Source organism: Tinamus guttatus, unplaced genomic scaffold, assembly GCF_059628265.1.
Source record: "Tinamus guttatus ecotype Peru unplaced genomic scaffold, ASM5962826v1 Tinamus_guttatus_pri_ptg000510l, whole genome shotgun sequence".
NCBI lineage: Eukaryota > Metazoa > Chordata > Aves > Tinamiformes > Tinamidae > Tinamus > Tinamus guttatus.
Genome location: NW_028289044.1, coordinates 2715403 through 2729200, shown reverse-complemented (window position 1 = coordinate 2729200; position 13798 = coordinate 2715403). Strand labels below are relative to the sequence as shown.

The window sequence follows — 13798 nt, the reverse complement described above, 5'->3', positions numbered from 1 at the left end:
TGAAGGCAAGATCTAGACACCTTTCACTTTACTTATGCAGTGTTAGCCTTGTGATTTTTTTTTTTTTTTTTTTTTTTTAATCTGTCCTTTGCACTCACTAGTCTCTGGTGATTGTGGAGTCACTGAAAGTATAAAGGCAGCTTCTGCCCAAGGCTGAGAACAAGGAGGCACCAGAACAAGGAGACACCCCCGAAGCAGAGGCCTTGCAGCTGCTGGAGATCAGGGCCGGCTTCAGCCTTCCCTCTGGAGAGGCCTGTGGCAGCGCACGGCAGGCGTGGAGGCCTCCCAGGAAGGAGGGTGCTGGTTCCTGCCAAACACCAGGAAGTAAAAACAGGTGTGTGTGGCTTAAATGGCTCCTCAATGTGGCTTAAATGGCCTCGTGTCTGTAAGAAGCAGTTTTCTCTTTGGTTGGAGAACAGCTGATGCAAGCTTTTTTTTTTTTTTTTTTTTCTTTTGTAAATATTTGGAATGAATTGTGCAGATTTTTCCACTTACAGTCTCAAGATTAAATTTATTGGATTTGCTTTATTTGATCGTTTTACCATTAATGAATTTTTTTTCTGATTGTTTTGCTTCTAGATAGAGTGACATTGCCATAGCCAATCAATGCTGCTTTTAAAAAAGCTTCTGAGGTGGTCACAGAATTCCCTTGGTGCATGTGGAGCTGAATATTATAATGAAATACAAATAGATGTGTGTTAATTGTGTTCTGTAGACTCTTTCATAGATAATTATGTTAGAGCTTTTGTGCTAATTTGGTTGAGCCTAATTTTAGTGAGTGTTTAGCATTGATTAGCTGCAGTTTTCCAAATGTTACTCTGATGGAATCCCTATTATAAAAAATTGATGCTGTACTTCTCCAAGGGGATTTTACTCAGTAAGGCTAGTCACATCTGGAATTTATCTTAGATTTTGTTACAGTTTTGAGGATACAACATCAATTAAAGTTTGTTACAAAAGAATCCTGAAAAGATTGTATAATCCAGACCGCAAATAATCTGTCCTTGATAGGAGACAGATATATTACCTCTTTCCATCGTTATACAAAATTCTTCCTTTGTCAACACAATATCTGTTGACAGAGCTCGTGGTAGGGAAGTGCTGCATGCCAATGATCCAAAGAACAGCCATAACTTTTACTGAATTGGTGAGTGAGCTTATAAAACCTATGAATGAAGCAAGCTTTGGAGCTTTGGTTGGAATTTCTTAGCAAGTTTGCCAGTATGCATGAAAGAAAAAACCCTCATTCCTCACTGTGTGACTGGTGTGGCTCTGAATGGCTGGGAAGACGAAGAAGGAAGTTGTTTTCGTTCTCTCAGCTGACAACATCCAACAGATTTGAAGAATATACAGATCAGACCTATTAATCGAAACTTGATTTTATGAAGTTATAGAAAGCATATTGTCAAGTATGTAATTGGAGCTCCTGAGCCTTAGTTTTGTATTCCTGAACCCTGAATTACTTCATAAGATTAGTGCTTACGCTGGAGTTCTTGCGATGTCATTCCCTTTAGGAGGTTGTTCTCTTAGTCTATGGCCTCAACTTGAGATGTGTTTCCTATCACAGCATCCAGCCTAGCTTGTATAAACTGTTTCATACAGTTTATTTGTCTTCGGGCATTTTAGTTTATCTTAGAGATAAGGGGTGGCAATCAAGGAACAAAGTAATGAACCATGCAAGGCCAGCTACCACAGTAAATCTGGTTAGGACTGCCCTGGCACCAGCAGCACGTCTTTACATTTATAGCTTTACGTTTGTACATACTTGACTATTTTACTCAGGAGATAACTAAATAGAAGACTGTTAACTTACTGTGCCTTTGCGCTCTTCTGTCAGATGTAAGGCACATGTCTGTGTCTTATAGGTCATCTGATATGCACTTCTAATGGAGCATGCTTTATTTTTTGGAGTCTTTTCTTTCATGTTTCTATTCATGCTGCGATACTTCTCTTGAATACATTTCAATTTAGTGTTTATTAAATATAGGTGTTTATTAAAAACAAAATGCAAAAGCTGTATTTATCCAGATTGTCAGCTGTTCAGGAGAAAAGTTGGATTGAATGATGGTGACTTTTTTTTTTATTATTGTTACCATAGAAGTGTCAGCAAAATAGCAGTCTGAGGTTAAAAAATGCCAGGGCTACTAACTGACTTCAAAGTTTAGTTTTTGTCTTAGCTGCCATTAACTCTAAACCTGCAAATACTTGGTCACTGAACACGTGTTAGCAGGCACATAATATATTGTCAGTAGGTTTATTCACAGTTTTGGAACCTCAGGATGGAGCATCCTGAAGAAATGTAATTACTACTTAAACTGGAGAAGCAAGTACAGTTTTAGGAGTTTCTTTTGTTGAGCATCTGGGAAATAATGAGAGGAATGAAATCGAAATAGGTAGTGATAAAACTCGAATTACTGCAGTTTGGTGTGCTTGGCATGTTATTGGCCCCTGCTAAGTAAACTTGCCAGAAGACAAAAGTGAATGGATTCATTAAAATGAACTGTCTGTTTATTTGATCTGATTATTTGATCTGATGTAGGTTTTCTGGACCATTAATACATGAAGCTGTCATATTGTTATTTCTTTCTGGAGTGCTTATGTTATGTTTTTTGGAAAGTCTAGTGGTCAACATGTTGGATATATCACCAAACACTCCAAGAATGTTAAACATTTGCAGCAGACTGTGGTAGTTTGAAAATAGGAAGGGGTTTATTTACAGGGACAAAGGAAAAGGAGAAAACATGCGAGGTCTGAAGGTTACGAGTCTACATGAGTTTATTCTGCCCGGCGAGGATTGTGCTGCAGGGAGCTGCTGGCTGCCTGGTGTTGAGATGGGATGAGATGCCCTGGAGATGGGACGGCTGTTACGCTGCAGATGAGTCGCTGAGACCCGCTCTGCAGAAGCTGATGAGGCACGAGCCTTCCTGCGAGGTTCAGTAGGAAGCAAGTGGGAGCAATAACTTCTTAAACTGTTGCCACCTAATAAACAGATCTGTCTGCACTCGGAAGCAGCTCCCATAAAACCTCTGGAACTGATTTTTAGCATTTTCTTTTCAATGAATGTTTCTTACATATCTATTTTGCTGTTCATGTTATTCATTGCCATATGTCTTCTTGCTGTCAAGATGAGAAATGAATAGCCCCTCTTATTTATCTAATCTATCTAATCTGTTTTCCTAGAAAGAGGATTTCTTCCCTTCTCCTCAACACTAGCACTCTAGGAATATTGTGGGGTTTTCTTTCTTTATTTCTTTTTTTCTCCAGTATAGAAGACTCAGAAAAGTATATTTGGGGTTTTCTTGGGTCAATAGCAATATCACATTTTTACACAGTTAGCCTTGTAGATAGAAAGAACATTAAAATTATAAGAGTGATGCATTGTAGAAAAAATAAATAAATAAATTTTTTTTTAAAAAAAAAAAAAAGGTGAAAATGGTGTCCCGCTAATGTGAAGAATGTCCATGAGCTATCTTGGAAGTTTCAACTCTGGCCTTTCTTCATAGGATAATAAGTGTGTAAAAATATGATCTGGCTTTAGAGGTTTCCTTTGGAAATATTACTGGCAGGCTTTTCCCTGCTAACTGAGGCAAGCAGCAGATTCAAAAGAAGGCTGAGGAAGCCGCTGTATGAGTGAATATTTTATGTATATTGGAAATGCCTCTTGAGTTTTGACTTTGAAACATAAGAATTACAAAGGAGAACTGTAACAATGAAATAACGGGGCAGATAGATATGAAATTTCAGTTTATGGTTTTACTGCAGAAAATGGGTACTGTAGAACCACTGTAGAGGGTACTGTAGAGTTCCTCCATAATTTTAATATTTCAATGTGCAATTCTACATTTATGTTTTAGGAATTTTAGTTGTATAGCAGTCAATTTGCAGGATAGTCAAAATGGTTCTCAGCTTCCAAGGTATTAAAATGTTTCTCAAGTGTTCATTGAATCTGTCATCATCACAGTCTGTGAAACAGATTTCTACCTTACAACTGGAAAATACAGGCTACGAATGATGTAACATCAGGAGTGTTGACAAATTCTGGGATATATTCATATCCTTCTTTCTTTTATTTATTTTTTCAGCTTTTTTTCTTCTGATATACCTAGGTTTATATATAAACTTCACTTTAAAAGCATTGACATAAGCTGCAGGTGTCATACTCAGCGCTTCTGCAGATCTGATCCACAAGCCTCAACCAAGGCACCTAGAAAATGAGAAATAATGTTATTTACATTAAGGAATTTGTCCATTAATGTTAAAGAAAGTTTTGATGACAAATGTAGAACCTGGTTAATCAGGAAATCGTTCTCTTCCCACAAGAAGAGATGTAATTTTAGGGGAAATGAAAAATTTTATCTTGTTCACGACGTATCTTTGAGGTCTACAAAACACAGAATTGGTCTACGCTTTATAGCAGTGCGTTATATTTGGAGAATGTCACTTCTGCAAATGTAATGAAACAACCGTCCTTTGGAAAATGTATGTTCTTCTCAAACAATGACTGAGTTTGATACCATTTGCCAAATAATTTATTCTTCTTGATTGTCTCTTACTGACTGAGAGCTTCTACTGAGAAAAGTCTCCTGTAATTCTTCTTTTCTCCTGCTGATGTTCTGACTGATATTACCAGTAAAGAACTAAACTGGAGGAAAATATGACAGAATCATAATTACTGTAGAGTTTACTGTTTCTTTTTTTTTTCTCTTTTAAATTCTCTTATCTACAAATAGTGCTTAAGATCTTTTGTGTGTTAAGAAAGAAGAAACATGCATGTTGTTCATGGTCTGATTGTCTTACTTGTCCTGAAGTCTCTCGTACTAGCTCTCTTCAACATAAATGTGTCTTTCATGTCCGGGCTGATATTAAAATAGATGAAATAGTGAATTTTTATTTTAGTATTTGTCTTTTTTTTTTTCTTTTTTAATAGGGCAGAGGGGAAATAAAGCAATTAACTGTTAACTTCAATAAGTAATGCTTTTCTTCCTGATAGAGTAGTGAAGAGAGCATGGTGTCAGAGGATTGAGCATTGTATGTAAAGCATAGCAATGACCTAAACAGTGCTGATGCAGAATAACTGTCGAAATATACAGAATGTGTGGTGGTCAGATATGCCGATGAGCATAAAACCACTTTAAATGTTCTCTGTTGAAGATTTCCTTAAATCACAGTGACTCTCTTCCTTTTGGCAGTCTGCCAGTGATGATAATGAAGGCGGTGGTCTTAATTTTGTGATCACTTTATTAACTTAAAGAGCCAAGTTGTTAACTCGGGGTTTTTATTATTTTTTACAGCCCTCATACTGGATGGCAGAATTACCAGCCGGGTGTACCCCCGATTCCTACTGCCTGCATCTCTGTGGAAGATGCTGAAATGATGTCGCGAATGTCGCTGCGGGGCACAAAGGTTGTTGTGTACCTGAAGCTGGGTGCCAAGACCTATCCCGATGCTACTTCCTTTAACACTGTGGCAGAGATAGTTGGAAGCAAGTTCCCAGAGCAGGTGAGTGAGAATACACGAAGTTAAAACAACTTCACTCTTAAAAAACATGAAACAAATCCAAAGAACATCCTTTCCCAAGAAACCCCTCAAATGTGTAGCTCCCAGTCACTTACTCTTATACATTCCAGGCATCTTGGCTTTACGTGCTTCTTCAGGTAGCACATTTGAAACCACTAAGCTCAGTCTTGATGTACTGGGACATGTTTTACAAGACCAAAAGAATTCCTGTGTTCTAAGAACAGGAAATTGAGCTAAATTGTATACACAATTTAACCTCCTCCTTTTTGTTTCCCTGACTTAAAGCTCATGTTAAATAGCACCAGCTGCATAGGCTTACAAAGGAGCACATATGTAAACAGAGGTAAAACCCTAGCACTAGAACAAATACAATTATTAAATAACAAGTATTGGGTTATAGTTGCCATAATGATTTGTGCTTGTATGTTTCTCATTGTTCTGCAATAAGTTGTGAGTAGTTCCTTGATCAGTCTGACTAAGTTAGGTCCTGCTGTTTAGAAAAAAGTGTGTGTGTGTATTTTCCCTCAAATACAAAAGTGAATATAGGCTGTCACTTTATTTTTTAAATGTTTTCTCTTCTGCAGATTGCTGGAATAAAGCATCTATGCTAAAGAGTAGCTGCAAATTCTCTTTGCAGCTCTTGATCCAAATTGATGGTTTCCATTTTAAGTTTCTTTTTTTTTTTTTTTTTCCCCTCTGCTTTCTCTTCCAACTTTTCAGGCTAAAATCAGACGATCCAAAATTGTGATGCTGGAGGATTTGTGCCTAGTGAAAGGTCTTTTATGTCAGCTTGCAGCACAGAAGGGGATTTCTGGCTGTGTAGTTTATCATGAAAATGCTGAGGCAACCTCAATTACAGCAGCATCAGAAACTGCTGCTAAAGTAGATCCACTGAACTATGATTGTTTTTTAAACATTATTCTTTCCTAACCTCAATGGAAAATATGAATGGTTATCTTTGTCCTTTTATTAAGGCATAGTTCTTAATAATTTTATCTGTTCTTAGATGGACATTTTGTGGTATTGACTTGTGACATGTAGAATTCCTCAGTTATGGTATTAATACATATAGTTCCAAAAGTTTCATCACTGGGCAGGAAAAAAGCAGTGGCCGTTGTGCCTGATTGGTTTATATGCCATGAATTTAGCTTCAGGGAAAGCCTCTTTACTCATTTAAAGACAATACCTTAATTACTAAATGAGGATGCAGCTAACCTAATTCTCTGTCATTTGAATGTTTAGTAAACTAGCTAATATGCAGTCTTTCCTAAATCACATTATTTCAACTCAGAGGATAGAATGTTCAAATATTTAAAAATAAAATAAAAATAAATCCTCAGGGGTGCTTTACAATGCAGGCATGTGCTTCATTTTCTCTCTGCTGTCCTGCTGTTTTTTTCAGTCACAAAATGCTTTGGGATCTCCTCACTTCTTACACTGAGAAGCTCAGTTTCTTGAAAGACTGAGTAAAGCCTTATTCACAAGCCCCCTGCTGAGGTTAATGCCAGTGGTAGCTTACACACTTTGGAAATGTAACCAAGAAACAGAAAAATAAAACAAGTGAATGTTTAGGTTTTTTAGAGCTCGAAACTTTTGTGGGTGCTAATTTGGCTTTGTTAGTGTGGTAAAAATTGGAATCCTTAACTACTTAGGCAATAAAATACAATGCAGACCTCAACCCTTACAGTGTTTTGTAGACCAAAGTGTTTTGAAATGCATTAAGAATCCAGTGGAATAGAAAGGTGTTCTTTTCAGCGGTCAAAATTTTGATTTTTAATTTTGAATTGAGACAAAAGCTAATCTAGATCTCAGAACTCTGAATGAGAAATCAGCAGTGGGTGGTACAGCTACCACAGAGGTCTAAAGGCAATGCAGCTTGAAATGAGCCCATGAAGTAGAACTGGTAGCAGGTATTGCACCATGCTGTAAGTTTAAAAAATAGAGTTTGCCCATGAAGTTGACTGCAGAATACTGAGCAAATCTGATGAATCTAGTTCTAGATATTATTTTGTGTATATAATGCTGGTATTTGTCTATATATTGACCAGAATTTAATATACTGCTTGCTTTGTAAATAACTCATTGCTTTCCTTTCTCAGATCTTAGTGTTTTTATTAAAATTTATTAAAAATGATCTAAGAGCTGAAAGCATAAAGTTTTCAGACAAATATCTGTTACATCATTGTTAAATATTATTATTAAAATACATTAAAGGGGAATTTCTAAAATACTTTTTATAATCAGGTTGTGTTCTCCAGAATGTTCAGGTCAATGCCTCCTTTTTAAGCATTTTTCCATGTTTTGAGTGGAGTCTTGCATATAGTACTAAATAATACATTCAAAGTGATACTAGGAAAATATTGGTGAGAACAGATAGGAAATACAGCAGTTAAAACATGTTTCGACTTGCTTTCTTCAATATTTGCTATGTTTTAGATTTGGTTTTCTTAAGTCTTGTGATACATGCTTTGTTTTGTTGCACAAAGGTTTGGAATCATGAAAGCTGTCAAACTTGCAAACTTTAGGCACCTATGCTTAACTTTATGTTATTCAGAAATTTCAGTATGTTAAAGCAATGAAAAAGGAAATAATTACTGCTTTGTGGAAGCATCAAGCACTGGAGAATGGGTTTGTCCCCATTGAGCAGTGATGTGTCTAGGGCACAGATGTGCTGTTGCTTTCTGAGGCACTTCCCTGCTCAACCCGCAGTGTCACTTCTGAAAAGTGAACCCGCTGATGCTTCCAGTTTCTGTTCTCATTCATCCCATCTGCTTGGGCAGCTGTAAGCACATGGATTAGCTTCAGTTGCTCCCACTAAGGCAAAGGTACTTTGAAATCCTCTGTACTTTGCAACTTTGTACTGTTAAGTTCTTAGTGTTGTAACAAGTATTTGAACAGAAAAGGTATAGTGATGTTTATCGTGTCGTTGGTGTCTGCACTGGCTCAGTCTCACAGACCCTTCAGCATCACAAATGTCTCTGCTGTTTTATCCTGGTGTTATCCCTTGTGAGTCAGGAGAGCGCTGCTCTTGCCAGGCAGCCTCCTGTTCATGTCGGAGCAGCCATGACTGCATGGGCATCCTGAGCACATTCCCCATGCTCAGCATATGTCCTGGAGTCCTCCTTCCGTGGCCACTGAAGCCTAAATCCTAATAGCAGCTAGAGGAGGTAGGTGTGCACAGGTGGGATACTGAATTCAAGGTCAAACTCCTCATATAAATCCATTGGAAGCAGTGGGACCAAACACGCTGTGACTTGAAGCCCACAAGGTCTTCCAGAGCCTGGGCTTGCATCCTGCCTGTGCTCAGGCCGGCTGCGAGAGTGGAAAGCCTCATACTTAGGCCTGCACATCTCCAGACAACAGCACCATAAGCAAACAGTTTGCAAAATGGGAACATGTGGTACCAGAACCTGCTGAGTTCCAGGCTGTTGTGGTGAGACATGTTTGCAGGCCATTCCTGACATTGCTTTGACAAAGGCTATTGAACCAAGGACACTTTTGTTAGCATCCTTCTGTGTGACACTGAAGACGGACTGAGAAATTCACACCTCGACTAGTGTGCTTTCATTTGAGATTCAGACAGAGCTGGCAGTAAATTGTTTGTCTTTTCATATTAATAAAGATATAACTTGACTGACCTTAAAATGCAGAAGCAACCATTCCCATTTCCAAGTAAATACTAGAAATAGCGACTCTTTCTTGTTAGTCTGGCTTCTGTGTATGTAATGTGCCAAATATGGAACAATAAAATTTTAGACTAATTGAAAAGATATCAAAGTGGGTAGCTCTTCTAGAACTCTCCAAGCCCTAACTTTCAGGATTTTTCCCTGCTGTGTATTTCTTGGTGTGCAGGGCTGTCTTAGTTACCTTTCAGTTAAGAAGTCATGCAAAAACTATTTCCTTAGTGCACTAGAAAGTGCATAAACTTAACAGTCACTCATTATTCTGTGATCTAGCATAAATACTGTAGAACACAAAAGAAGAGGCTTATAAGTGGCTTCTTTAAAACAACAAATAGCTGTTCCAAAAATTCGTTCTATACTGCTTCTTTTGCCTTCTGTTTATAGAGTACTGTATCTACAAAATGTGCCACTGAAGAGTGGCTCTGACTTGAAAGCTGCAGGCATAAAATATTCTTTTCTGTGCCAAGTTTGAACAGAACGTTAAAGGCTGCAATCCTAGGAATGACCTGAGAAACAGAGATGCTAAGGTAATAGATTATGAAGTTCCTCACCAAACCTAGATTGATGTAACAGAAGCTGTTCTACAAGGGAAATTGTAGTTTATTTACTTCTTCTTCTTTTTTTTTTTTTTTTTTCATTGCTCTTCCTTTCCCTGTTTCAAAAACGGGCAATTTGTGATACGGGGCATAACTCCAGGGAACAAGAGAGCATCAAAATGTCTGGGCTTCTGAGTCTGTTAGGCATTCATGCACATACGGAAAAGATGATTTGTAGACTGAAAAGAAATAAATAAGACAAGAAAAAACTTCTCTGAAGATGTCTAATACTCAGTACAATGCTATTTTATGGCCTGGCATCAGTTCTACATATGTTAATAAAATGTCTATCCATTAGCCCTTTGATGTGGCTTCCAGATATCCCTTTGCTCAAACTGAATCATGGACACAACAGAGCTTTGAGCAGAGATTTGTTAAGAGTTGGTGCCATCAAACTGTGGCTCCATTATCACATTTTCTCTACGTGGCTTTTTTTTTTTTTTTTCTTTTTTTGGTCCTTCCAAACTGTTGAAGTGTTTCTCAGTGCAGTTCTCTGAGCTTGTCTCCTCTGACTAGACTGATGCTTTTCCGTAGCTCCCTGAGGCATTTGACAGATGATTGTGGAGATGGGCTTTCCAGAGGGCCAACCTTTGCTTCATAATAGTGGACTGGGAAAGAAGGAGGAGAGGAGGAGAAGCATGAAGAAGAAACAAGAGAAAGGGTGAAGATGAAACGCTGACACTGTTAGGAAATCTTTTCTTCAGAAGTTTTTGTTTGCGTCAGTTATTGCTGAAAGTAGTAGTACTCCTCCTGTGTGTGTGTGTGTTTTATTAGTAATGGAGCTTTGTACTTGGTGGTGTGGCTGGGGGTGGTTTTATAGCGTGCCTCAAGGGAATGGCAAAAACGCCATCATTTGTTCCCAAACAAAGGTCTTGTCATGCTGAAAGTGGTCAAAATATTAAGAAAATGATAGGCAGAAAAAAAATTATTTATAACCTGACCATTAGAAAATGTTTTTTCAAACTGCCAGAAGGCCACCCTAACTTTAATTCTACAGTGCATGCTAAATTTCGTGGTATAGAGCTTGACAAATCGTGTAAAACTTGAATTGTCCATTCGAAACCCAAGAACTGACTGAAGTTATGGTGGGTAGAACTTGGGTACAGTTTGCCTTGCAATTCTGAATGACCAGGAAGTTCTTCAGTATATGTGATCTTTGGAAGACTCGATACCTTTATACAATGAATACGTCGTGCGTGATTTGTATATACGTGGCTGATGTTGCTGAGGGACATTATTCTGCTTAAAATGTTTGTGTGTCTGAAATACTGATGAAATGAGTGGATGTCTGCATGTGGAAGGAAGATTCAAAACAGCTTTAATTAAAAAGATGTTTTTTCCTGAGAATATTTTTGCTGGAAGGTACACAAATCAGGTTAGTTACTGTAATATGGTCCTTGTAATGTTCAGATGTTATGAATATGATGGTACTGTATCTATACATGCACAGTTGAGAGTTTTTGTTGAGGAGAACTAGAGGAAACGGCTGGGAACTGAAGCATCAAAAGTTCCACAGGAACTTAAGAAATTTTTCCTTGACAATGAGGGTGACAGAGCACTGGAACAGGCTGCCCAGAGAGGTTGTGGAGTCTCCTTCTCTGGAGATCTTCAAACCCGCTTGGACGCAGTCCTGTGCCACGTGCTCTAGGTGACCCTGCGTGTGGAGGGGGTTGGACTAGATGATCTCTAGAGGTCCCTTCCAACCTTAACGATTCTATGATTCTATGACTGTTGTTGACACAAACTAGCACTGAGAACGGCATGAAGGGCCTGGCCAGTCGCGATCCCCTCTGATCTGCAAGAGAGCCGGAATTCCCATGTGGCTCCGGTTGGTGACCCAGGAGTGGACTCGGGTGGGCTCCGGCGGGTGCAAGGGAGGCTGCAGGGCTTCGAATGGATGTTCCTCTCCCAGCTGGAACGCAGTGAGTGCCTATGAGCTATTGCGATACGAAGAAAAAATGTGTTAGCTTTACTTGCCTTCAACATCTGTCTCTAGAGAGATGTTAGACCTTAGCTCCATGTGTTATTCTTTCAGATGCTTGGACAAGTTTTTGTTTCCTGCACTTCCAAAATTGCAACCAATTAAACAGTGATGCTGAACATAAGATGTAACATTTGAGGTGCTTGTTCTGTTGGCCAACAATTTTATTTAAGCAGCACATAGTTTTGTTGCCCTTTCAATTATATGAGTTTACTCAAATGTACTCTAACACTTTTTTCATCCCACCCTTTCTATTATCTCTACTCCCCTAGAGCAGTTTAAAGAATTACTGTGGTATTTTGTTTCAGTAATAACTTGCAAACACACACAGATCTATAGAATGATTGTGAAACTTATTTTCTCCACATAAAATCGTTATCTAGGTCCCTCTTCCACTCTGATATGCAAGCACAGGTGAAAGGTGCTGCTGCATGTGGCAGGTGTAACCCTTGCCTAAGGCATGAAGTGGAAAGCTGCCTTTTGAGGGAGGAGGAGGAGAGGGTGTCATACTTTACACTATGAATAAGTAGATGCCAGAAATACTAGTGCCAAATGTCAAGGCTTGGTTTAAAATCATCTATTCACTAGAGAGCTCATCAGCTAACTGTAGTAATATGTTCTTACTCCTTAGGTGCAGACTATGTCCTTGGCCTATTAGTGAATATCCTGTATCCTGCCAGGGCATGTGCCATCCAGGAGAGGAGCGCAGATGCAGTTGGAGAATCAGAGGAATATAAGTAGTGTTTAAGAAAAAATCCATCCTTTTCCATGCATGTCTGTGGAAAACTGCATCTTTAAGAGTGTCTAGGTTGAACAGACAGTTGTCTTCCATTAGAGGTTTCAACTCCTCGGTCTAATGTGGAAGACGATCTGACAGTGAGATCTTGTGTAGTGGAGGAAGCCGGAATTGTTACTGGAGCGGAGGGGAAAGGCTAAAAGAAATGAGATATGGGATGTTCAGGCAGGGGCTGAGAAGAGAGGGGGAGAGAACCTGGTGTGATCAAGCACAAGGAAATACTGACAGCCATGGTTTAACTGAAAAAAAGACCCAAACTAGTACTTGAAATGTGGAGTTGCATCAGCTGAGAGAAATGGGAAGTCAAGTTTATAGCAGAGTTTGTAGTTTTGAAGGTCAGAGAGAAAGCAGCATTGAGAAGCATCCAACAAGCTGTGGAATTGTGAGTGACTCCTTTTGCTCTAAATGCACTTACTGGAATTTCATGCCTCACGTTTCAGCTTTATGAGAGGAAGGAGAAGGGAGAGGTAGTGAAAATGATGAGCTAATCCCAGGTTCTTTGACCCTTCAAGGACCTAGTGTCAGTTCCTCTGCTTGCTTCATTAGTATGAATTAGTATGAAACATTGATTATTGATACTGTTTTTTTTTAACTGCTGTTTTAGTTCCATTTTTGTCAGCCTAAAAGGCATCCTGTGAGCTTCTGAGACATTAAAAAACTTGCATTTTGCCACTTTACCTGTGTTGTGAATGTACTCATAAATACGGAAGTATTTACTTTGGTTCAGCAAAGTAAAATAAAACGTAAAGCGCCTTATACCTCTATAATTTGTCCAAAATTATTGTCAATAATATGTTAAGGGTCTTCTAATATTGGCAGACACACATCTTAGAGGACTGAGGTTTGTTTAGAGACCTTCTCAATGATTATCAAATCTTGTACCAACAATTATATCTTGATATAGTAGGGAAGCTATGGAGAACTTCATTATGCCAAAATACAATTTTTAGTTTATTGCACCAGGTATAGATAGAATTTTGGGACAAATTCTTGCCTTATATGTTTGACTCCATTCAATAGGATGAGGGACCAGTCAGACCAGTAAGCTGCTCTATGTGTTCAGGATTGAGGCTCTGCAGGGAGGATATATAATCTGGAAATGGATCTGTAAGCGTATGAATTAGTGAGAGTAGAAAAACAAAAGAAACTAAAATAAAGAGTACTACTCTGATTTTATTGCTAAAATACAAAATATATTTCCATCTTTCCTTCTGCTTCTTTCTGA

The 13798-nt window shown here is 38.5% G+C and overlaps 1 protein-coding gene across 1 annotated transcript in view; it reads left to right on the top strand.

The window, feature by feature from the left end:
• CPQ (carboxypeptidase Q) overlaps window positions 1–13798 on the top strand; it is a 124856-nt gene that overhangs the window by 26347 nt on the left and 84711 nt on the right. The window contains exon 3 of the mRNA XM_010222536.2: window positions 5292–5499. Coding sequence (XP_010220838.2) covers window positions 5292–5499 — 208 coding nt within the window. The remainder of the gene's footprint in view (window positions 1–5291; window positions 5500–13798) is intronic.